Consider the following 23,398-nt stretch of genomic DNA (forward strand, 5'->3'; position numbering starts at 1 on the left):
TATCTTTCATCGGTGCACTCACTCGTTGAACATTAACCATGTTTTTTTTATTGACTTCGATACATAACGGCGCGGTAATGCGCACAGAACACTCCTTTTACTGTTACGGTCCAACCTTCCGTGACGGCCAACAACGTCCCCAGCGGCCGTTGCTGATGTTTTTGTTTCGCTCTGCGCCGGCGCCGGCAGCACGGGCGGGCCGTGCAGGCCCGAGTGCACGCAGGGCTGCGTCAACGGCGCTTGCACGGAGCCCAACAGCTGCCGCTGCCTCTTCGGTTTCGTGGGGGAGAACTGCTCCCTCCCGTGCCCGTGCAACGGCCACAGCGACTGCCAGCGAGTGGGAGCTCACACCGCCTGCACCCAGTGCCTCAACAACACCGCGGTGAGGAGCCTGGCGCGGAACCGCGCGCTGTGCATCTCCTCCGTCGGATGTTTTGATTCCGGTAGATTTTCCCGTGCTCGTTTCATTAACGAGCGGGTCGATCGTTGTTGGCCTTTATTTCGTTTAGGTTTTATTTTTCCCCCGGTTAGGCAATGGGTGCGTTTTCTTCTTCTTCTTCGTTTTTTTTGTTTTCTTCACGCGTCGTGATTTGTATCGATGACGCGACGCCGGCGTGGGTCCCGCGTCACAGTTTCTGTTTACGAAGCGCTTCTCATGCCACCCCCGCACAGAGACCTCCAGAGCGCTCGTCAGTTGAATTCAAAACCATTCCATATTTTCTTTCGGTCATCGGTGAGTCGGGACTTCCTGTAAAGGAACGCTTTACAGCGTCAAATAAGGGCTTCTTGGAAATTCAAGGAACAAGGGGGGACCCATGATGTTGACGATGAAACATGTACGACCTTTGACCTATGTAAAATTACGTGACTGTGCCTCCCGGCTGACGGGAAACAGGGCGACACCTGCAACAAGTGCCAGCCGCTGCACGTGGGCTCGGCGCTGGGCGGCGGCCGGTGCGAGCCGTGTGCCTCCTTCTGCAACCAGAACTCGGACGTGTGCATGAGCCACGAGGACCTGGAGCGCGCGCGGCGCGACCCGCAGAGCTACCCGCTCGCCCCCGACAAGGTACCGGCGATTGACGCGCGTGCACCGTGAGCTCAAGCGAATCGATAATTATCGGTTGACGAATCGTCGTGGCGCGAGCGAGTGGACTGCCGCGTGATCCTCACGGGTGTGCCCGCTTCACCTCGTGTCGTGGCTTGGGACCTCAGGTCATCCAGTGGATCCAACAGGGGGCGACCAAGGACAACCTTGTGTGCGTGAACTGCAAAAACAACGCCTATGGCACCTTCTGCGAGAGCTGCGTCAAAGGGTACTTCCTCCTCAACAAAACGTGCACCAAGTGAGTGTCGTCGCGGCATCATCGTCGTCATTATCGTCGTCGTCATCGTCACTGAGCTGTGTACATTTGCATCAATCTCGCCACGCAAATGTCAGTCGTCGCAGCTATTCTCATGAAAAAAAAAGTCATCCGACCGGCCACGTAAACCTGTTACCATCATCGTCTAATCCTTCACGCTTCCGTCGTGATCGTAATCTGAGCTGCGACTAAACGATGTCCATTTAACGATGCATTACAAATGTACAAACTCATGTGATTATACGGGTATGTTACGGCTTATTTACAAGTTCAAAACTTGCTGTGATGACTTAGTTTCCACAACAGGCGTCGTATTTAAACCCCAGACTTCAGCTGCATTATTTGTATTTTTAGACTTGTTCTTTTCCACCCGGCAATCTTGCTCGGATTTTTTTTGTGTTCTGGTACACAATCTCCCGTCGGTCGTCAAGGCCACCCTTCAAATGTTCAGACATTATTTATCTTTTGTCCCCTGTTATTCCGCAAAAGCACTTAAGTTTGTCCCGGTTTGTGCTGAACCGCGCGCGCTCGCGAAGGTGCCAGTGCAACGGTCACTGGGATTCGTGCAACACGGCCGACGGCACGGAGTGTGTCTGCAACAACAACACGGAAACCAAATGCCCCAGCACCCAAGCCGATCGCAAGGACTGCTGGAAATTCCAGGTTTGGCGCTAATCCTGCACGGTTGCCCATGTCGCTGTCAATGTAAGAATAACAGTAATTAAACTTGAATTTGGAGCTTTCGTGACTGCAGGAATTATTCTTTGGTTTTTTCGGTAAAGTCACGTAGAAATAAGAAATAATAACATTACATAATAGCGTACGACGTTTCGATCGCAACACAAGCAATCATCATCAGGTATAGAAGAGCTAAATTTACGAGAGAGAGGAAACACATAACCGCAGATATATATACAGACACAGATACAACAGGGGATACAGAGAGAGAGAGACGGGGGAGCACACTAAATCAAACAGGGTTTAGTAAAATTTGGAAACCATATAACGCAACACAGACGGTCGGTCAAAACACAATTAACGCAAGGTCAGGTTGATTGTTCACTTGTAACGCTGCACCGCCGCACTGCATCCACCAAATTCTGTCCCCCCCCCACCCTCCCAAACCACCAAGCTCTGCGGTCCTCTGTTTATTAAGATGTTATCAGTGTTTACATTTCCGAAGCATCCCTGCATCAGCGCCAAATACTGGGGAGAAAGACGCCAATTTAAACGTTATTCCGCGTCAAAGGCTGTGTTCCTGTTATTTCTGGATAGCCTCTCCACTGGTGTAACGTATGGGATTAACCCATGATGATGTTTAACCAAGGCCTCATGAATCGCAGCAACATATAAGCAGCAACACATTCCTTTTCGAAATCCTAAACTGAATCTGGCACGAGAACCTCGTCATCGCAGCAAAGCGCACCACCAAAGCGTGCTTGAACAGCTTTGCCCGAGACGAAATGGTTTACACCTAGATCCCTTGAATCCTGCTTAAAATAATAAAGTGTCGTTGGCCTAATAGCCGCCGGGGCTATGCTTAGTCTTTGATCGATCGATGGATTTTATTTTGTTGTCACGGGTTAGTAAAAAAACACTCGGCCTTAAACTGTTGTACAAGAACGACCCGCCGGGGACCTTGGTGAGAAAAAAAAAAGGAAGTTGCAGCAGCGAACAAATCACAACATTGCAGACACTGAGCAGCGAACTCGCAATCAAGTAAAACAACATTCAAGTCGTGCACCTTTCCAGTAACGCCAGCAGGCAGCACAGAAATACAGCACCAACCCGCGCGGGAATCGCTCACCACACGTGTAAGAAAAGGGAAATCTTATATTAAGGAGCGGTGTTTGCTTCACGGGTACAAGCTAACGACCCCAGCTCAGAACTGACGTGCGGCAACAGAGCGACTCGTGTTCCCGCGGGGGACGCGGCGACCACCAGGGCAGTATTTCACACGTTTGAGCCCGCAACCGTAAAAGTAGTACAAAAAAAACAAGTGTTCCAATCAACGGCTCCGCGGCACGTGTTCCGTGCGTGCGCGTGCGTGCGTGCAGTGCGCCGGGTGCAAGGAGATGTTCCTGGGGAACGCCACGGACGGGCGGCAGTGCTACCGCAAGGTGACGGTGGAGCAGGACCAGTGCTTCGACCCGAGCTCGCAGAGCAACTGCTACAACGACCAGGTGCAAAACCTGCCTGCCGGACGCACCGTCTTCTTCGCCGTCCAGCCAAAGTTCACCAACGTGGACATCCGCCTCACGGTGGACGTCACGTTCGGCACCGTCGACATCTACGTCTCCAACTCCTTCTCCACCTTCTCGGTGGAGGTGAACGGCACGACCGGGCGGCACGTCGTGACCGTGCGCGACCCGCAGGCGACCGCGGTCGTCGGCAGCAGGGCGGATCACGACACGGTGAGGAGGAGGAGGGACGCCGGGAGCAGCAACTCGAGCGACAGCTCGGGCAACGCGAGCGTCGGCACCACCGGCGCGATGATGACGCAGCGACAGCCGTCGTCGCTCACCGACATTGGGCCCGCGAAGAGGCTGCAGCGTGAGACGGCGCAGGGGCTCATCACCTTCATCACGGTGAAGCATCCGGACCCGATCCTGCTGGTGCAAGGCGTCCGCGACCGCCTCGTCATCACGTTCCCCTACACGGTGCACGCGCTGCGCACCAACGGCTTCTTCGTGGTGGTGCTGGGCGTGGGGGCGGGCGGAGGGGACGGCGATGTCAACAACGGCGAGTCGCAGGGCGTTCTATTTTTCCGGCAGGACCAGGCGCACATCGACCTCTTCGTGTTCTTCAGCGTCTTCTTCTCCTGCTTCTTCCTCTTCCTCTCTGTCTGCGTGCTGCTCTGGAAGACGAAGCAGTACCGCGACCTGCGCCACGAGCGGCGCCGTCAGATCCTCGAGATGAACAAGATGGCGAGCCGGCCCTTCGCCCGCGTCACGGTGCACCTGCTTCTCCAGCACGCCGGGGGCTGCCGCGCCGCCTCCGCTAACGGCGCCGCCGCCGCCGCGCCGGCCGCCGCGGCGACGCCGGAACCGTCGCTGCTCGGCCGGTCGAGGCCGCACGGGCGCCTGGCGCGGTTCTACGCCCGTGCGCAGCACTCGGACTCGAAGAGGGGCACGGCCATCGGGTCGTCCGCCGCCGCCAAGGGGGCGATGCTTCCGCCGTTCGACGGCAGCAACGGTAACGTCGGCAGGCCGTCGCACCACACGACGAACTTCGGCGGCGACTTCGGGGGCTCGCGTCGGGGCGACGCGACCATGCTGCTGCTGCGGCCCGGTCCCGTGTCGCTGGAGCCTACGGACGACGGCATGGCGGCCGTGGCCACCGTAATGCTCCAGCTGCCCGGCGGCTCGCAGGCCCCGAACAGGGCCTGCCTGGGTTCGGCGCTCGTGGCGCTGCGCTACAACCTGCAGGACTACTGCGGCGGCGCCAGTGGCACGGCAAACTCGCGCAAGGGGGGCGGGGCCCAGCATTCGGAAAACACTCCCAGCGTAACCCTGCAGTGAGCGAGCGAGGGAGGGTGCTGTAAATACCTTCACGGCTTCTACCGCTTATCGTGTCGAATTTTTTTTGTTTTCTCCCTGGAATATTCATAAAAGCAAAGCGAACAATGAGCCCCGTTGCCGACGCGAGCCGGTTGGCTGGGCCGCTCGGCGTGCGCGTACCAGAAGCGATCGCGACCACATGCACGGCACGGTCTGCGCCGCAACAATCGCCAGCGTCTGCCTCAAGAGACGCCGCTACTCTCCGGCCCCTCATGCAAAGCGATTGAGAGGCATTGCGGCCCAACGCCATGGCATCTGCTATTAAGCACAACCTGTGCAAATCGCTGAAGTGTATTTCTTGAGTATATGCACATTACTACAACAAAGCTTGGTTAGGCATCTCTGCAACGAGGTTTAAATTGGTTGGGCCCGTCAGGCATTCTCTTTATTTTGTCACACAGCAACATATTACATTTCTTGTAAAAATTTCATACGGTGTTTTTTTTGTTACTGCGTTACTGCTTGCGTGCGTGCATCTGTGTATGCCACCGGCCCATCAATATTTGGAAATTTACACCGTGCTGAATTTTTGAATGTGATGAAGTCTCCTAAAATATGTAAAGTGTGTGCTCATCTACTGGACAAAATATAAAACTTGTGGATGTTATTTTTGTTTTAAATACTCTGGGTAACCACTGCTGACATGAGCACTTTATTTAACAATAACTGTGCACTACTGTGCATTTAACGTTTAAGTTAAAGAGTTTGAACACTGTACAAAACATACAGGATTGTGGGATGTACATTGTACTTGCACTTTTATATATATCTGAATGTTACGTTTGATTTCGATCAAAGTATTCGTATTCCATTTTGCGTTTGGATTTAACTGATTGTATATTCAGGACAAGCGAACATTGGATATTTAACATTCATCCTTTTTTTTGTACATTGCTGTTATTCAGTGCCACCCGTTAACTTGTCAAAGATTTCCACAAAGTGTTTTTTTCGATGCTCCCGTTGGAGTTGACGTTCAATAAAGAGCTTCCAACGCTGCTACTTCGGTGTCTTGACGCACCCCCTTCCTTTCCAAGTGGTGTAAACCGCGAATGCCTCCCTCTGGGCCAGTTCACAACATGCTGCATGTTGTCCAGTAGCTGATCCACAATTTACATGTGAATGGAGACAGGTGGTATAGTCATGGCAAGCTTAGACTCGAGGGATCTGGAAGGCAGGAGTTGAGAACCACTGTTTTAGACTGGCTGTTGACGATTCTACTCCGTAGGTTTCTCCAGCCACATAAACCTTTCTTCATCACTTGCAGAGACACACGGCACTTGGCATACGAACCGGTATTCAACACGTCTTCTCCGTCTTGCTCAATTGAGCGTTGGGCGGTGTTCCACCTACCTTTCCGGTTCTGTGCCATTCATAGCAGTTACACGTTCGTGTGGCAGTTCGTGTAGCAGTTACACGTTCGTGTGGCAGTTGGTGTAGCAGTTACACGTTCGTGTGGCAGTTCGTGTAGCAGTTACACGTTCGTGTGGCAGTTGGTGTAGCAGTTACACGTTCGTGTGGCAGTTCGTGTAGCAGTTACACGTTCGTGTGGCAGTTCGTGTAGCAGTTACACGTTCGTGTGGCAGTTGGTGTAGCAGTTACACGTTCGTGTGGCAGTTCGTGTAGCAGTTACACGTTCGTGTGGCAGTTCGTGTAGCAGTTACACGTTCGTGTGGCAGGGACCCAGTTCATCTTCGTGACAATCTCTGGTGGCATTGACGATGAAGACGACGGTTGAAGATCTGCCGCCCTATCTGGTGAGCTTCACCGCAAAGTGGTTCCACCCCCCGCGAGCGTAACATCCGCCGCCTCCGCACGCCCCGCTATCCAGTAAGCAAGGAAAGCCGAGCTTGGAGACAGCGATTAGCGACATTGGGAGAACGACAGCTGCTGGAGGCCCCGCGTAGTCGCGGAATGCGCTCGCTCGCGCGCCGAGCGCTCGCGCCCTGTCTCCGCAAGCCTTGTTGTTGGCCGCTTTAACGCCGACTCCTGGGATTCCACCTTCTGAACGAGCCAATTTTTTTTATTCGCCGAGTAATGAACGGGGACCTGCTGTGCGTGCCCTAAATTCGCGCGCGTGGCTTGCCGGGTGAAGTCCCGCGCGTTCATCCGGATGCGTCAACAGCAGCAATCGCTGAAAGAATAGTAAGGACATCTTAATTGAGCGAGCTGCTTTAACCATCGGAAGAAAATCAATTGGCGCAGCATCGCCACGTTGGAATCGTATCCGTTCGTGCGTTGACATTTGTGCGCCGGAGTCTAAACGCCTGGGTTCGAGTTGACCAGAAATCTCAGCTACTTGCACAACCAAAAACTCAAAAGAGTGAAGCACCTCGCACGCACTTAGAGTGGCACTTCGCGTCGCAGTTGCATGGGGCAAAAAAATGTTTGTAAGGAAATTTCACTTCGGTTTGTAGTGGGTGCATTTCAAGATGCAATCAATCCCTTTATGCAGAATCATGTACTGGTCTGTTGGGATTACGAGATGCGTGTTGAAACGTGAGAACGAGTGATTGTACAACAAAGGAATTGTTTTTAATATATATAACACAACGTTAAAATAGAGCGTGCGCCGTGGTTACGTGTGTTGGGGAGGGGGCAGTAGGTTGTGGCCTATTTTCGGTGTTGTCTTGGTTCCTGCTGCGATGCCAAATAAAATAAAAATAATTGAGGGCGGTGTAATATGTCAGTGAAGTCACCTCTTAGCACCGTGTATCAAGACCCCCTTTTTTACCCAAGGGATTCCAGCCTGGATTTATGGTGGCTTCTCAGACACTCCAAAGCCAGTGCTGGAAATTCATGTGTTTGCTTACAATAGGAAAGATATTGGTTTGAACCAAAGTCGAGTTAAAAAAAAGAAAGGTGAATTTTATTAGGCGCCTGACAATGACACGTCCTTTTATTAAAACTGTTTTTTTATGCAAATCATAAACCCATAACAATCATGCGCGTAAGAATTGGCTATTTATTATGTATACAGTACTTAGGATGTATGCAAATGATATGCTAATGTTACATTCGAGTTAGTGGATTGGACAAAACTGCATCAACGTGGGATTACAAATGACGGTAAAAAAACCAGACTAAAAGTCACAGTTCTTGTGGAAAAAGAATTGAAGTGCAGGGAAGGCTGAATCATTACATGCTTTATTATTTATCCTTTTGGATAACAGCTAAAAGGGAAAATGCCCAAAAGGATGTAAACCAAAGATGGAGCGATTACATGGGCTCGCGTGCTGGAGCTAAGAGGGATTGTTGCGTCGCTTGACCGTACGTACAGTGAGGGAAAAAAGTATTTGATCCCCTGCTGATTTTGTACGTTTGCCCATTGACAAAGAAATGATCCAATTTTGATTTAAAACTTTCGTGACTGCAGGGATTCATATAATTGGTTCTTTCGGTAAAGTCACGTAGAAGGGAAACAATAAAATCATAAAAATATAAAACAAGAAAATTCTCACGACGTTTCGACTGCAACACATGCAATCATCATCAGGTGTTCAGATGGACTCGTTCATCTGAACAAACTGTCAAATCTCTCTCCGTGGTGCTATAGTTAAAAATAACCGCCACTTTTTTCAAATTTTCTTGTTGTGGTTTTCACACCTGATGATGATTGCTTGTGTTGAGTCGAAACGTCGTGAGAATTTTATTGCTTTATATTTTTATTATTTTATTGTTCCCCTTCTACGTGACTTTACCGACAGAACCAAGAATATAAAGAAATGATTAGTCTATAATTTTAATGATAGGTTTATTTGAACAGTGAGAGACAGAATAACAACAAAAAAATCCAGAAAAACGCATGTCAAAAATGTTATCAATTGATTTGCATTTTTATGAGGGAAATAAGTATTTGACCCCTCTGCAAAACATGACTTAGTACTTGGTGGCAAAACCCTTGTTGGCAATCACAGAGGTCAGACGTTTCTTGTAGTTGGCCACCAGGTTTGCACACATCTCAGGAGAGATTTTGTCCCACTCCTGTTTGCAGATCTTCTCCAAGTCATTAAGGTTTCGAGGCTGACGTTTGGCAACTCGAACCTTCAGCTCCCTCCACAGATTTTCTATGGGATTAAGGTCTGGAGACTGGCTAGGCCACTCCAGGACCTTAATGTGCTTCTTCTTGAGCCACTCCTTTATTGCCTTGGCCGTGTGTTTTGGGTCATTGTCATGATGGAATACCCATCCACGACCCATTTTCAATTCCCTGGCTGAGGGAAGGAGGTTCTCACCCAAGATTTGACGGTACATGGCACCGTCCATCGTCCCTTTGATGCGGTGAAGTTGTCCTGTCCCCTTAGCAGAAAAACACCCCCAAAGCATAATGTTTCCAGCTCCATGTTTGACGGTGGGGATGGTGTTCTTGGGGTCATAGGCAGCATTCCTCCTCCAAACACGGCAAGTTGAGTTGATGCCAAATAGCTCCATTTTGGTCTCATCTGACCACAACACTTTCACCCAGTTGTCCTCTGAATCATTCAGATGTTCATTGGCAAACTTCAGACAGGCATGTATATGTGCTTTCTTGAGCAGGGGGACCTTGCGGGCGCTGCAGGATTTCAGTCCTTCACGGCGTAGTGTGTTACCAATTGTTTTCTTGGTGACTATGGTCCCAGCTGCCTTGAGATCATTGACAAGATCATCCCGTGTAGTTTGGGCTGATTCCTCACCGTTCTCATGATCATTGCAACTCCACGAGGTGAGATCTTTCATGGAGCCCCAGGCCAAGGGAGATTGACAGTTCTTTTGTGTTTCTTCCATCTGCGAATAATCGCACCAACTGTTGTCACCTTCTCACCAAGCTGCTTGGCAATCGTCTTGTAGCCCATTCCAGCCTTGTGTAGGTCTACAATCTTGTCCCTGACATCCTTGGAGAGCTCTTTGGTCTTGGCCATGGTGGAGAGTTTGGAATCTGATTGATTGCTTCTGTGGACAGGTGTCTTTTATACAGGTAACAAGCTGAGATTAGGAGCACTCGCTTTAAGAGTGTGCTCCTAATCTCAGCTCGTTACCTGTATAAAAGACACCTGGGAGCCAGAAATCTTTCTGATTGAGAGGGGGTCAAATACTTATTTCCCTCATTAAAATGCAAATCAATTTATAACATTTTTGACATACGTTTTTCTGGATTCTTTTGTTGTTATTCTGTCTTTCACTGTTCAAATAAACCTACCATTAAAATTATAGACTGATCCTTTCTTTGTCAGTGGGCAAACGTACAAAATCAGCAGGGGATCAAATACTTTTTTCCCTCACTGTATGTGTAGAGGGTTCAACTGAATCGCAGACGTACTCTTGGAGGCAACACATGTATTTAACACCAACACATGGGCTAATTGTCCCTTAACAGAATAACAACCTATGGTGGTGACCACCAGGCTAACTACACTAATTACAACGTAACTGCTACTATGGACCAGACCACAGCTTGGGTCCAGGTCCACGTGTTGGAGACTCGGTAGAACGTAGACGAAGGCTTCTTTAAGATGAACAACAACACCGGTCCCTCTGGGGGACCCGGCTTATATTCTCTGTGGTGTGGCTGGCTCCACCCTTGGCCACGACCACCTTCCAGAACCCTCTAGCAGGATCTGGACCCGGACCACGTGACCACCCCTAGCCCCCACTTGGGGCTCCCGTGTAGACTTAACCGGTCACGTGTCCTCTCGGGTCAACCAGAGGGCCCACGGCCTTCAGTAACCCCGGCACACCCACACCCTGTCCTGTAGGGCTGTCACTGCACGCCAAGCGTGATGCCACCCAGCGCTATCAACCAGCGCGCGCCGTGCCTCTCTAGGGCCGGTACTACACCCACACCATAGTGGTGTCTGCGATGTTGCTACACCGCTCACCGAGCCCCTCTAGGGCCAGTACAGCACAGGGACATCCCGCGATGCCACTACATATGTATAACACGTAGACTTTCGCGACCAATATCCATAATGCAGGTTTTTTTGGGTTAGATCGTGTAAATATAAATACAAATACAGGAGGATTTTTCCACAAATCTGGCTGTCCGCCTGATGATGCTTGTTGTAGTTACTGGCAAAACGTCGTACTCAGATTGTAAATGTTGTGGATTTGCTCTCCAACACACCGGTGTGCTGTACTAGTGAATTGGCATGTTCTGTTTACGTGACAAACCTCACTAATTGCCTGTCGGGTGGTGGCGAGTTTAACGACGCACTCATGTTTACGCGATCTAATCCCCAAAAAACCTGTCTTTTGTACGTATGTATGCATGCCAAACTTCTTTCGCACCGTACCTAACCAACCCTGCTAATCGTAGGTGCGGGGGATAGGACTGCCGGGGAGTGTGCCTTCATCTAGCAGTGAGCAGACCATGGCTGAAGATGTGGATGACGATGATGACGACGATGAAAACCGTCATTGTTTCAATCAATCTTGACTGATGACGCCTGCAGGCACAAATGGCACCTCAAGCTCAAGCTGCTGAACGAGAATGAGGAGCACGATACTTCGTGGCGCTTTCGCAAAGCCGCGAAGACATCCGGCATAGGCGCACTTAGTTTAGAGCCACTGTCACGCACACAGGAATAAACAAATTAGCGGATTGTTGAGAACTCGAGCGTCTCTGAGGCCGCGTTGTTACCCTACACAACTGGTGCTCCAGTATTATAATCGGCGAACATGGCTTTTCGAAACGCCGGCAACTGGTCGTATCTGTGTGTGCGGTGCACATCACCGGGCTGTCGACGAGCAGGTTGAATGAATTTGGCGATGGTCATTTCGGTTTTATCATCAACAACAACAACAACAAAACCTCCGGCCCTTCCGTTGACAGCGCGTGCACACTCGTAGAGTTGCGCGCCACCGCGAACAGGTCTCGAGAGAGAGTTGCGCGCACGTCGCTCCCGGACTCGGAAGAGCTTGGGAAAGGAGGAGGAGGAAGAGCAGGAGGCTAACTTCGTGGAAGAGGGAGCAAGCCTCGTGCGTGTGTGTGCTCTGGAGCAGCGCGCAGCAGTGGTCTGCACGAGACGGCTTTGGTGGTATATGACTCATGAAAGCGCCCCTGATAAACCTCCTGCCCGCCACTCCCCGCGTTCCTGGCAAGGACAGCTCGGTGTGCGTTTTGTTGTTGGTCAATGTAAGGACTCCCCCATTCCTTGCATTATGCAGAGCAATGTATGCAACCGTGCAATGCCTTGTGTGGAGCAATCAAGGCAGACGATGATTTTGCTGGCAATTGTCAAAATATGCCCTGCAACGGTTTCCTCTTTGGAGAGCATGATTGCACAAATTTGGATAATTCTGATCGCTGCTCCCTCCACCCGCACCCCCGAGTGACTGACTGGGATGGCAGCTCCCAGTCTGATCACAGAGGGGGTCACATGACTACCCGAGGTTGTGTGCTCTGTAGACCAATGAGTGTTCATTGAACACACGTTTTTAACTGTTATCACTGGCCAGACAGAACTCTATGCCATTGCCGTACTAAGCTGATATCCACAGTCGCAGAACCGTAAATGTGTGTTGCCGGGAACAATTGCTGGCAACTAATACCCAAAAATCCAACGAGTGCATTGTGGCCAGACCGCTCACAGAGCCTGCGGTCTGGATATGCATCATTCCGTCTAGAAGCAAAGAATTGATTTCTGACAGATTATTTATTTTCATTATTTTTTTAACGCACAAAAAATGTGTCAAAAGCACACAGCCTTTGTGCATCGTGCAAAGCCCATCAGCATTTCCCGAGGTAGTGCATTGTGGTTATCTTATCTTAGGTCACCATTGAAATACATTGAGCAAATGTGACCGATTGACAGCAGCAGAAGAGATGTAGTGATAGACGACGTTTGGACCCACCGGTTCCATCCTCTACACCACTGCTGCTGCGGGTCCGTCACATTTGTTCAACTTCTTATTTGATGGTACCCTCCGCGAAGAGGCCCACAATTCACTTCTGCAGGAAATTATATTTGTTTTAGCACGATGCACAGAAGCTTTGTGCGTTTTACAAATTTCTTGAGTGCTCTTTAAAACGCATTGTTTTCCAAGCCCCTGCGATTGTTTTGTTTATGCTGGGTTTTATTTTTTTGTATTCAAGTATGAGAATAGGTTTTCCCATTTTTTCTGGCAACAAAACAGGTGTTTAGATGTTAAAACACCAAACTGAAACCTTTTACAAGGAATCATGTCTGCATTAAACACAATACTTGTGGTCAGAATGCAAAAAGAAAATACTCTGATAATATATGCATTGTCATTGAAACTGATTGGTCCACACCAGAGACAGCTTTCTTTGGAGCCTAGTCTCAAAAGATGTTAGACCAGAAGACGAGTATAAAAGCTGGACCTCGGGACGAGTCCGGCAGTCTTTGTCAAGCTAAAGAAAGAAGACCAGCTAGGCTAGGACCCTGGGAACCCCCAGACCCGCCGTCCTTCTAAGGGCCGGGGCTGTAGTGGGCCAGTGGTCGGACCCTGGGAACCCCAGGGACCCGATGTCCTCCTAAGGGCCGGGACCGAGTGGGCCAGTGATCGTGGCCCGAGGACCTTGGCTGGGTCGGGTCAGATTGCCTCCCCCTAGGTCTCTTTAGCCAGAGGAACGTGAGTGTAGTCCCAGTGCTTAGGACACGCGTGCCCGGAGGCTATACCTCCCTAGGTCGGGTAGAGGAGCCGCTACCCCTCTGTGTTAAGGACCCGTGTATCCCGCAGTTATATTGAATAAACGTGTTGCCTCAAGCGCTCCGTCTCCGGTCTCCTTGGACCGACTACATTTGGTGTCGGAAGTGGCCACGGGATCGGCAACCCTGGCTGAGGAGGGAGAGATGCTGCCGGCCAGGCAGCTGGCCGCCCCGCCACCCGCCGTCTCAACGCCGCCACGCAGCTCACTGCGGGAGGCGCATTGCCGGCTCGCGGAGCTGCTCCACACCGCTGCCTCTATCCTCGGCGACATCCACCGCGAGGAGGCTGCAGCGGGGGTGGAGGATGCGGCGAAGCGAGCAACGGACTCTGACGCCGTTGCGCCTATGACTGCCGCACGTCACGTACGGTCCCGGCGGGAGCCAACCAGATGGAGCTACGTCATCGGCAGCACGACGGACCCAGGAAAAGGACATCTTACCTGCTGACAGCGACGCCGTTCCAACCAAGAGCGAAGCTACGAGGCTACCCGGGGGACACTCGTCGCCCGTCCACCAGCGACTGCCGGCACTAAAATAATTTTCGGCTGCAGGTGGCGACTGGGCGGCTTTCCAGCGCCGTTTCATGTCCCACCGGGAGATCGTCGGCTGATCAGAGGCAGAGGCACTCTGAGCTCTCCCGGCCGCACTAGATGACGATGCCCTCGGCGCCCTCATCACAATTCCACAAGCGAACCGGTCCACGCTGCAACAAGCTCTTCGGCAGATGCAGGTGATTTATGGACCGCTTTCAGACTTCCGCCATAGCTTCAACAACCGGAGGAAGGGTGAGTTAGAGACTCCGTTAGCTTTCCGTAGCACGCTGCTGGCCCTGGCCAGGGCCGCTTTTCTGCGTATGGATCACAAGGCCATAGACGCGATGGTGTTGGAGAAGCTGCTGAGTTTGGCACGGGAGCTGCGCATCGTCATGCCCGCAGTGGACGACGACGATTTCTGCTCCCTGCACGCCACGAGGTGTATCTAGGTGCACCTCCTGCTCCAGCAGGACACCAGCCTCACCGCCTGCACTGCTCCAGCCGACACCAGCAGCTCCGAAGAGGAGCTGACGCACGACCGGGCCTTCGCGTCAACCCAGGCGAGGAGCTGGAGGTCCGATGACCGCCGGCCTTGGTGGGACTCCCGCCAGCAGGGACGGACGACTCCGCGGTTGGACGTATCGTCTATCACCTGCTACAATTGCGGCCTATGGGGACACGTGTCGTCCGGCTGCCGGGGCCTGCGCCGCCGCATCCCCAGACCACGATCCTCGGCACCGCGCTCACCCCCGGCTCCACGACGGACTCAGGCAAGTCCTGGCACCTCACACTCTCGGCCCGCACTCGCCACCCACACACACCATCACAATTCGCGTGATCATCATGCGTTGGTCGGTGGGGAGTCAAGTAACTGTAACATCGATCGGGCGCTCGGACCGGGTCAGTGGTCTGAGTTGGCCCACAGAGTTGTTACCGCGGCTGCAGGTTCCTTCGCCATTGTGGGTTTCATAGAAGGGGTCGTGGTCTGGATGTTGGTTGACACAGGCGCATCGGCGACCATCATCTTGGACTTCATTTTTAACATACTACCCGGTGATTATTGTTTCTTGTGGCCCGTTGATGTACCATGTTTCGCCGCTAATGGGGGTTCGTTGGGCATAATTGGCCGGATCGACGCCCAGATCCGTATTGGCGATGTCAAATTGAATGGTCCTATTTTGGTTTCTTCAACCCTTGCCATTCCGTGTTTGCCAGGGACAGATTTTTTGGGCAAGATGCCCATTAAATTTTTTATCAATCAGGGTTGCATTGAACTCCCCTCTGGCCGACGCATGTCCTTCTTGCCCTCACCTTCTCGGTTGCGTATGGCTTGCGCTACCGTCCAGGCGTTGACGTCGCGCACTGTACATATTCCGCCCGGGTCTCAAATGTTGGTTCCCCTTCGTCTTTGGAAACCCCTTGACTCGGACGCGATAGCAGCAGGGGTTTTGTTGGGGCCTTCGAACACGGCGGTACGCGGTTTGAACTTAGTCGGTGCACAGGCGCTCGTTTCGGGTGACAGAGAACCCTTCATCCAGGTCCTGAATGCGGGGTTACGTACTACCGTCATCCCTCAGGGTACTGGGCTCTCTCATGCGGCACCAGCACTCCTGGGGGACTCGGTGGTGGGCCACGTGGGGGATGTTCCTACATCCAAACTGCGTTCGGACCTCGATGAATGGTGGATCGACTCCCTTTGCTCGGCTAGTGCTAACCTGACGGACTCCCAGTGGGGTAAACTGCGTGCGTTGTTGCGCGATTTTTTGGACGTCTTCAGTAAAGGTAAATTTGACATCGAGTGTGCCGATTTACTTAGCCACCACATTGATACGGGAGACACCGCCTCAATCCGGCAAAATCCATTCCACCTCAGTCCTGCGGAAAAAGAGCATGTCAGAGTGGCCGTAAATGACATGCTGGCGGCGGATATCATTTCCCCATCCACCAGTCCATGGGGGACACCGATCGTCCTCGTTAAGAAACATGACGGCAGCCTCCGATTTTGCGTAGAATTTCTCCGTGGCCGACGCCTATCCACTCCCCTGGATGGACGAGCCGCTTGATGCCCTGGCAGGTCTGCGATATTTCTCGACGTTGGACCTCTTGTCAGGGTTTTGACAATTGCCCCTTGACGAAGCATCCAAGCCTAAGACGGCTTTCTGCACACCGCAGGGCCTCTTTGAATTTAACCGGCTACCTATGGGGCTTCACTCGGCCCCAGCGACGTTCCAGCACCTGTTGGAGCTGGTCCTCGCTGGGCTCCAGTTGGATTCCTGCCTGATTTATCTAGACGATGTGATCGTCTTTTGCCGTACTTTCGACAAGCATCTCTCTCGATTGAAGGCTGTTGTTGTCAAGATGCGGGTGGCACATCTCAAATTCAAGCCGCAGAAATGCCACCTCCTGCAGGACTCCGTTCGCTATCTCGCCCACATCGTTAGCCAGTCTTGTATCGCCACGGAACCCGAAAAAACTAGTTGCGTCCACTAATGGCCAACCCCCACTTCAGCCGGGGATGTGCGGAGCTTTATTGGCTTTGCCTCTTAATATTGGCATTTCGTGGCAGGATTCACATCCGTTGCGAAGCCCCTCCATGCACTGATGGCAAAGGGTGCGAAATTCCATTGGGGGGAGGCAGAACAAGCTGCATCTGACGCTCTTCATGACGGCCTGGTCAATGCCCCTCCCTTGTGTTACCCACATTTTTCCGTGCCGTTCCTCCTGGACACGGACGCCAGCAACACCGGCATAGGAGGGGTATTGTCCAAGGTCGTTGATGGCGTGGAACGTGCGGTCGCCTACGGCAGCAGGGTGTTGTCTCCCGCAGAGCAACGTTATTGTGTCACTTGTTGTGAACTGCTGGCCATAGTCTTTGTTCAGCAGTACAGGCCTTACCTATATGGTAGGCACTTCACCATGGGTTCCGACCACGCGGCACTCCAATATGCATTGCGAGTTGATCAACCATCGGGTCAACTATCCCGCTGGCTCGAGGTCCTTCAGGACTATTCATTCACGATTATCTATCGTAAGGGTATCCGACATAGCAATGCTGACGCGTTGTCACGACTGCTTGACTCTGGGAGATGCGCGTGCTTCATGGGATCAGGCCGTTGCAAGCAACCCGTTGATGGTTCGCCTCCTTCCCTCACTGCGGCAGCCGAGTCGAGGGTGGGTTCCCCTCAGGTGTCCGACGCGCCCGTCACGCAAGGTGCGCTGTTAGGCCTGAGTTCGGACGATTGGAGACGTCTCCAGGTGGAAGACGCTTCCCTCAAATTGCGCCGTCGCGCCGGTGAGCCACACAAGGGTAGAGGTCACGAGGGGCCGGTTTAATTTACCATTCGGGATGGCCTCCTCATGAGATGGGACGGCTGCGCACAGAAGTACAAATTGGTGGTACTCACTTCCCTACGGGGGAAGGCTGTGTGGGCTGCTCATGAGCGTCTCCTGCATTTGGGGATACACAAGACCCTTGCCATGCTCCAGCTGGACTTCTTCTGGCCGGGCATGGCAAAGGATGTAGCCAACGTGCTCCAGCGCTGCACCCAGTGCGCTTGCCGGAAATCTCCCTCTAGACCGTCCTGTCTGCCTCTACAATCGATTTGTGTGTTTCGCGTGAATGAACTTGTTGCGCTGGGCATCTTGGGGCCCTTTCCCAACACTCCCCAGGGTATAAGTACCTGTTAGTTGGGGTGGAATACTTCACTCATTGGCATATGGCCTGGCCGCTCCCCAACCAATCAGCAGCGGCCATCATGGAGGCCTTTCTCCAGGGCTATGTCATGGATAAGGATGCTCCCGAACGGCTGCTAACCGATCCAGGGAAAATTTCTCGTCGACCTCGTTGCGGGATGTGTGCAACCTGCTGTGCACACATAAAATTCGTCGCTCGCCATACCACCCACAAACTGACGGTATGGTCGAGCGGCTACACAGAACACTTACCTCTATGTTGAGCCACCAGGTGTGCGAATCACAGGTCGATTGGAACCTACATATCCCCGGAGTCCTGGCCGCCTACAGGATGGCACTCCATGCGGCTACGGGGTTTTCACCATTTTACTTAATGTACGGCAGGGAGGTCAACCCCCCCGTGGACGTCCAATTGCGTGCAAAGCAGCCCTCACCTAAGTCCAAGATCGCCGAACACATTTGATTCAATGTTCGGAGGTTGGTTGAGGCACGAGAGGCTGCTAAACACAATTCTGAGGCTCGCCAATTGGCTAACGAGCGCCTGCCAAGCCTCCACGTATTCAGTCATGAATGGGCTGAAGGTGATAGGGCTTGGCTCCATTGCCCCTAGGTGGCCTTGGCGACATTGCCATAATTGCGAAAACCCTGGAGGGGTACCGGTGGACATTGTGCGGGTTGTCCGGCCACAGTGTGTGAAGGTCCAGCATGGTAAACGGTGCTGGTACGTCCACCCGTCGCATCTCAAACCTTTCTTCTCTCCTCACACTCTACCTACACTACACAGGGGCCGAGAGCGTGAGGTGTCCGACGAGCCGAGTCGTGCGTGCACGGAGTCTAACCCTCAGCCCAGCCATGTCATTATGCCCTCAGACGCCGCAGGAATAACGTCGCCACTGCGGGCCACGCTGGCCACTCCTGATGGCGAGCACCCGTCCGCCCAACTACGGAGCAACCAAGATGCTCAGGTCCCTACGGACCCATGGCTACAACTCCCCCCCCCACCGCTCCGGATGGACCAGCTATGAGAACTCGCTCCAAATCAAAAACTTTTTCATAATTCCCACCCACATTCTCACGGCCTCCGCACCGCTTGTTTACCTTCCGCCCGGTTGGTCGTCGCTCAGTGCTTGTCCTTGCCTCGTCATGCCAACGGTCGACCTCGTTCGCATCGGTTGCGTTATGGGGCTGCGGGTGAGCGTGCGATAATATGTAGTTTGTGTAAATAGTGTAATATTTGTTCAGGTGGGTTGGGGTATTTATGTGGGGCCGTTCGTGTTGTTGTTCTTGTTTAATGGGGCACACGTACTCGTTTTTGGTTTGTCCACGGATTTTATTGTTGTTTGACAGCCGGGACGGCTGATGTAGCGTCATTGACAGGCATTGTGTATCGCATCTTGTTATGTATACTTACCCAGCCCCAAGAGAGGGGTTGGGGGGTTATTCCAGAGCCCCCTAGAGAGTTCCAGAAGGAGGGCTTGGCCAGGGGCGGGGAAACCCTGGCACGAGTATAAAAGCCGGACATCGGGACGAGTCTGGCAGTCTTTGTCAAGCTGAAGAAAAAGACCAGCTAGCCTAGGACCATGGGAACCCCCAGACCCGCCGTCCTTCTATGGACCAGGGCTGTAGTAGGCCAGTGGTCGAACCCTGGGAACCCCCAGACCCGCCGTCCTTCTAAGGGCCAGGGCTGTAGTAGGCTAGTGGTCGGACCCTGGGAACCCCCAGACCCGCCGTCCTTCTAAGGGCCAGGGCTGTAGTGGGCCAGTGGTCGGGACCCAAAGACCTTGGCTGGGTTGGGTCAGCTAGCCTCCCCCTAGGTCCCCTTGGCCGGAGGAACGTGAGTGTAGTCCCAGTGATTAGGACACGTTAGCCCGGAGGCTATACCTCCCTAGGTATTGGGTAGAGGGGCCGCTACCCCTCTGTGTTAAGGACCCGTGTATCCCGCAGTTATATTGAATAACGTGTTGCCTCAAGTGCCCCATCTCTGGTCTCTTTGGACGTGATGGCGGGGAGGAGGTCGTGATGGCGTGGAGGAGGCCATGGTGGCGTGGAGGACGCGTTGGGGCAAATGCGAGTACCGATTATAAGGCTGGGACCACACACGAGGGGGCGGGTGGTCAACACCACGCCCGGCCACCTTTGTCTCCCCAGAGTTGATGTTAAATATCGCACCGGATGCTCATCTAAGGCTAAGTCTACCTAGCTAATGCCCAGCACGGGTTCAAATATTCATCACCGATGTGGGCCGTGAGCGTGAATTGAACGCCGGTTGCCGGGTTCGTAGCGCAGCGCGCCAACCACACACACACATGCATATGCACCAAAACCATTCCGAACTGTTCATTGCTATAGAAACCCCGAGGCAACTGTTGGCCTGCTCACGCATTGCCGCGTACACTTGTCTTCGGGAAAGAAAAAAAACGGCGCATTGTGTCATTGTTGTGGAACACAGTGCAGATGCACGCTGCGTCTCGAAAAAATGTCGAGGATGTGCCCGCGTGTGACGGATGAGCAAGGAGGTCTCTTGCATCTCTGCATCAGCCCCCCCAACACACACCCACACATCCCCCCCCACACACACACCACATCACCGCCACCTCCCTCCCCTTCGCCAAAACCATGGAGACGCATCCGCCTTGCTGCTTTATTGAACCAGCTGTCAAGGGCCTTAAGAGCATGCATGTGCAAGTGGGTGAATTATGCCTGTGTACATACGTGCGCGCGCCCGCGTGTGTGCACACGCGCGCGTGTATGCGTTAAGTGCATGCGCACGTGCTCTCGCAGGTACCCGTGCGCGTGTACACTTTGTGATGGATGATATTGTGCGTGTGCAGTGCGATATTGAGAGATCACCTTTCCTTGAATGTGCGGGGGTTATAGTTGCGGCGTGGAGGGAACGGTGTTCAGGAAAATGTAAGTATAACTGGCCGGATTGGCTCAGAGTGCCAGAGTGTTCAGCTGGCACCGCTGAGAGCCTAGGTTCAAATCCGGGTTTCGGGTGCCCCCGATTAAACCGCCTTCTCGAGTGTAGCGAGTTGATTGATGGTCTTGGCTTGCTCCGAAAAGACTGCACAAAAAAACCCATCATTACATTTTGTTCCTTCACTTACTTTGGTTCAACACCAGCCTTCAGAATGTTATTCTACTCCGTATGGCTGTTCTTGATGTAGGCCAACCATTAACATTTGACATTAAGTTGGCTGAGCCAGGTAATTGCACCAGGAGTAGCCGAGCGGTTGCATCACTTTGACGCCTCCTCCGTATTTGTGAATCCGGCGTTGATTCGTTATATGTTCTATAGTCTGTACTGGGTGACCAAAGTCGCACACTGACCGGGAGAGTTTATAGTTTTTTTTATTGAGCATCAAGTTTGCCTTTAGAGGCTATAACCCCCTTTTCCTGATGACGACCGCTTGTGTTGCGATCGAAACGTCGTGGGTTTTTTTTTATTTCGTTTTATTTTTTATTCTTTTTAATTCACTTTATTATTGTTTTTTCTATCTACGTGACTTTACCGAAAGAACCAAAGAATAAGTGAGCACATCTTCTGCTGCCGCCAAGGGTCTGTGTACTGGATGCGGTTCAGGGTTGTGGCCCAGAAGCTTCGCGGAAGATCAAAGTCAGGCATCTCCCACGTCGGCTCTTTCACGAGGAGGTGTCCGTTTGGTTTTCCAAGCAGCATCGGAATTATAATTACCAGTGTGGCCGCCGTGCTACGATCGCAGAGTTTCTGGGATCGTCCAACCCTACTGTGTAAAAATATCAAATCTAACTTGAAGACTTTCTCTGGAGTAGCCTTGTGTGTGTATGCGTGTGCGAGAGAGAGAAAGAGAAAAACAAACGCTTCCGCAGTCATTCTCTACAAGATTTCCAAATTGATTCCTTGTCTCACGGCAGATGCTGACGGATCAATTGCGATTTTTTGGGGTGAAACGGCCAAAATGTATAATAGAGTAAGTGATAACTTTTCAAAATTTCACTGCATTGATAAAGTATCCCACGATGCTTTTTCGCGTCGTTTTGAACACCGTGTCCCAAGAAGCACCATCAATTAATATAAAAAAAACTCAACACGTTTCAATAACGCTGTGGCCTTAAAAGGAAACATATATAGTATGCAACGTCTATCGTAGCACACGCAATCGTTTAAATATTTCCTTTCAAGGCTACGGTGTTTTTGATGACTGTTTTGGGTTTTTCTTGTTTGTTAATTGTGTCTGTGCACCAACTGTCAAATGTAGGCAGCATCAGGCAGAAGCGGCATCACCAAATAATTCACCAATGAATGAGTGATGTTCCGTGGAACAAAAAAGTACGGGGCCTCCACGTGTCATAAATAAGTGGCGTGCGGCTGCGCTTGGGTCGTGTTACGCGAGGGCCGTCACACGACTGCAAAGGACCCTAAATAAGCCATCAAACCGTGGTGCATTAATGGGCGGGTAAGTGAACGAGCCAAGCAGACGCGGAATTTCTCCGAGTGCGCTCCTCCTCTCCACCGTTGGCCTGCTGTGTGCGCCGCGCTGATAATCATCATGACGATGGTGATGGAGCTCGCCAAGCGACAACTTCGTTAGGGATCAGAATGCGAGGAGGCGCTGAACTGCGAGCTATTCAATTACGGGGGATCGATTCAATAGCCTCCCGCGATGTCATGGAACCAAGCGGCCCGGCGCAGAGCACCGTGACGGGCCCTTGGGTGGCGTGTTCCATCACGTCTCGCCACGTCCGCATAAATCATCTCCCTCCCCGTGCCCTGCACCGGTACCGCCAGCCCGCCGGCCCGCTGTCGCGACACACCCCTCCAATGGCACACCCACTCCGGTCACTACACCCACTCTGAGTCGTTGTACGTTGTACGCATTGTGTGCCAAAACTTATTTTGCGCCGTGAATTTCCAACCGTGTTAATCGGAGGCGCGGTGGAAAGATGACAAACTAAACACACAAAAAGCATTTGTACAGAAACGAGTTTTTCAATCTTGATGATTTAAAAGTGCACAGCTCCGGTGGCTTCCTAATATCGTGAAGGAAGAGCGTTCCAGACGGCCGCAGAAACGCATCTGAAAGTTCGCGATGCGGTGACCGTCTTTGTTCGATGGCTGAGCCAAAAGCCGCTGCTGCGATGATGACCGGGATTCGCGTGATGATGGTTTATGCTTCTTGACGAGATCAGCAAGGTGATCTCGTCACTGAGATCACCTTGTTACTACACCTCTCTCACTACACCCACCATCATCACAACACCCACCATCATCACGACGCTCACCGCCATCAATAGCAGCATTCACCGTGGAAATCGGCAGCAATTGCTTCGTCCTCATCGATGCTGAATCTAACCTTTTTGAATAGCTGTTGTTTATCCCCCCCGTATCAGTTATAAATTAAATATTAAAATAAGCGAAAGCCAAAGGCGAAAGCCAAAGGCGAAAGCCAAAGCAGTCACGGGTCGTTAATTGCATGCGGCCGTCGCTATGTTCCTTTAACAAACAAAACAAATCCTGTTCGAGCGATGATCAATCACATAATGCATGCCAGGTGTTTAATCAGCTCCTCAACCATCTGCAGTTGCTCAAGCAAAGTCATTCCAAGTGCATCGCTCCCACCGCTTCT

The 23,398-nt window shown here is 52.1% G+C and overlaps 1 protein-coding gene across 1 annotated transcript in view; it reads left to right on the forward strand.

The window, feature by feature from the left end:
• MEGF8 (multiple EGF like domains 8) overlaps nt 1–5,920 on the forward strand; it is a 64,265-nt gene extending 58,345 nt beyond the window's left edge. Inside the window, exons 39-43 of the mRNA XM_032979816.2 lie at nt 190–382; nt 896–1,066; nt 1,213–1,343; nt 1,898–2,024; nt 3,419–5,920. Coding sequence (XP_032835707.2) covers nt 190–382; nt 896–1,066; nt 1,213–1,343; nt 1,898–2,024; nt 3,419–4,882 — 2,086 coding nt within the window. The 3' untranslated portion in view covers nt 4,883–5,920. The remainder of the gene's footprint in view (nt 1–189; nt 383–895; nt 1,067–1,212; nt 1,344–1,897; nt 2,025–3,418) is intronic.
• Nucleotides 5,921–23,398: the final 17,478 nt, after the last annotated feature.

This window comes from Petromyzon marinus, chromosome 3 (genome assembly GCF_048934315.1).
Source record: "Petromyzon marinus isolate PM22_M1 ecotype Great Lakes invasive population chromosome 3, UKy_Petmar_22M1.pri1.0, whole genome shotgun sequence".
Taxonomy (NCBI): Eukaryota; Metazoa; Chordata; class Hyperoartia; order Petromyzontiformes; family Petromyzontidae; genus Petromyzon; species Petromyzon marinus.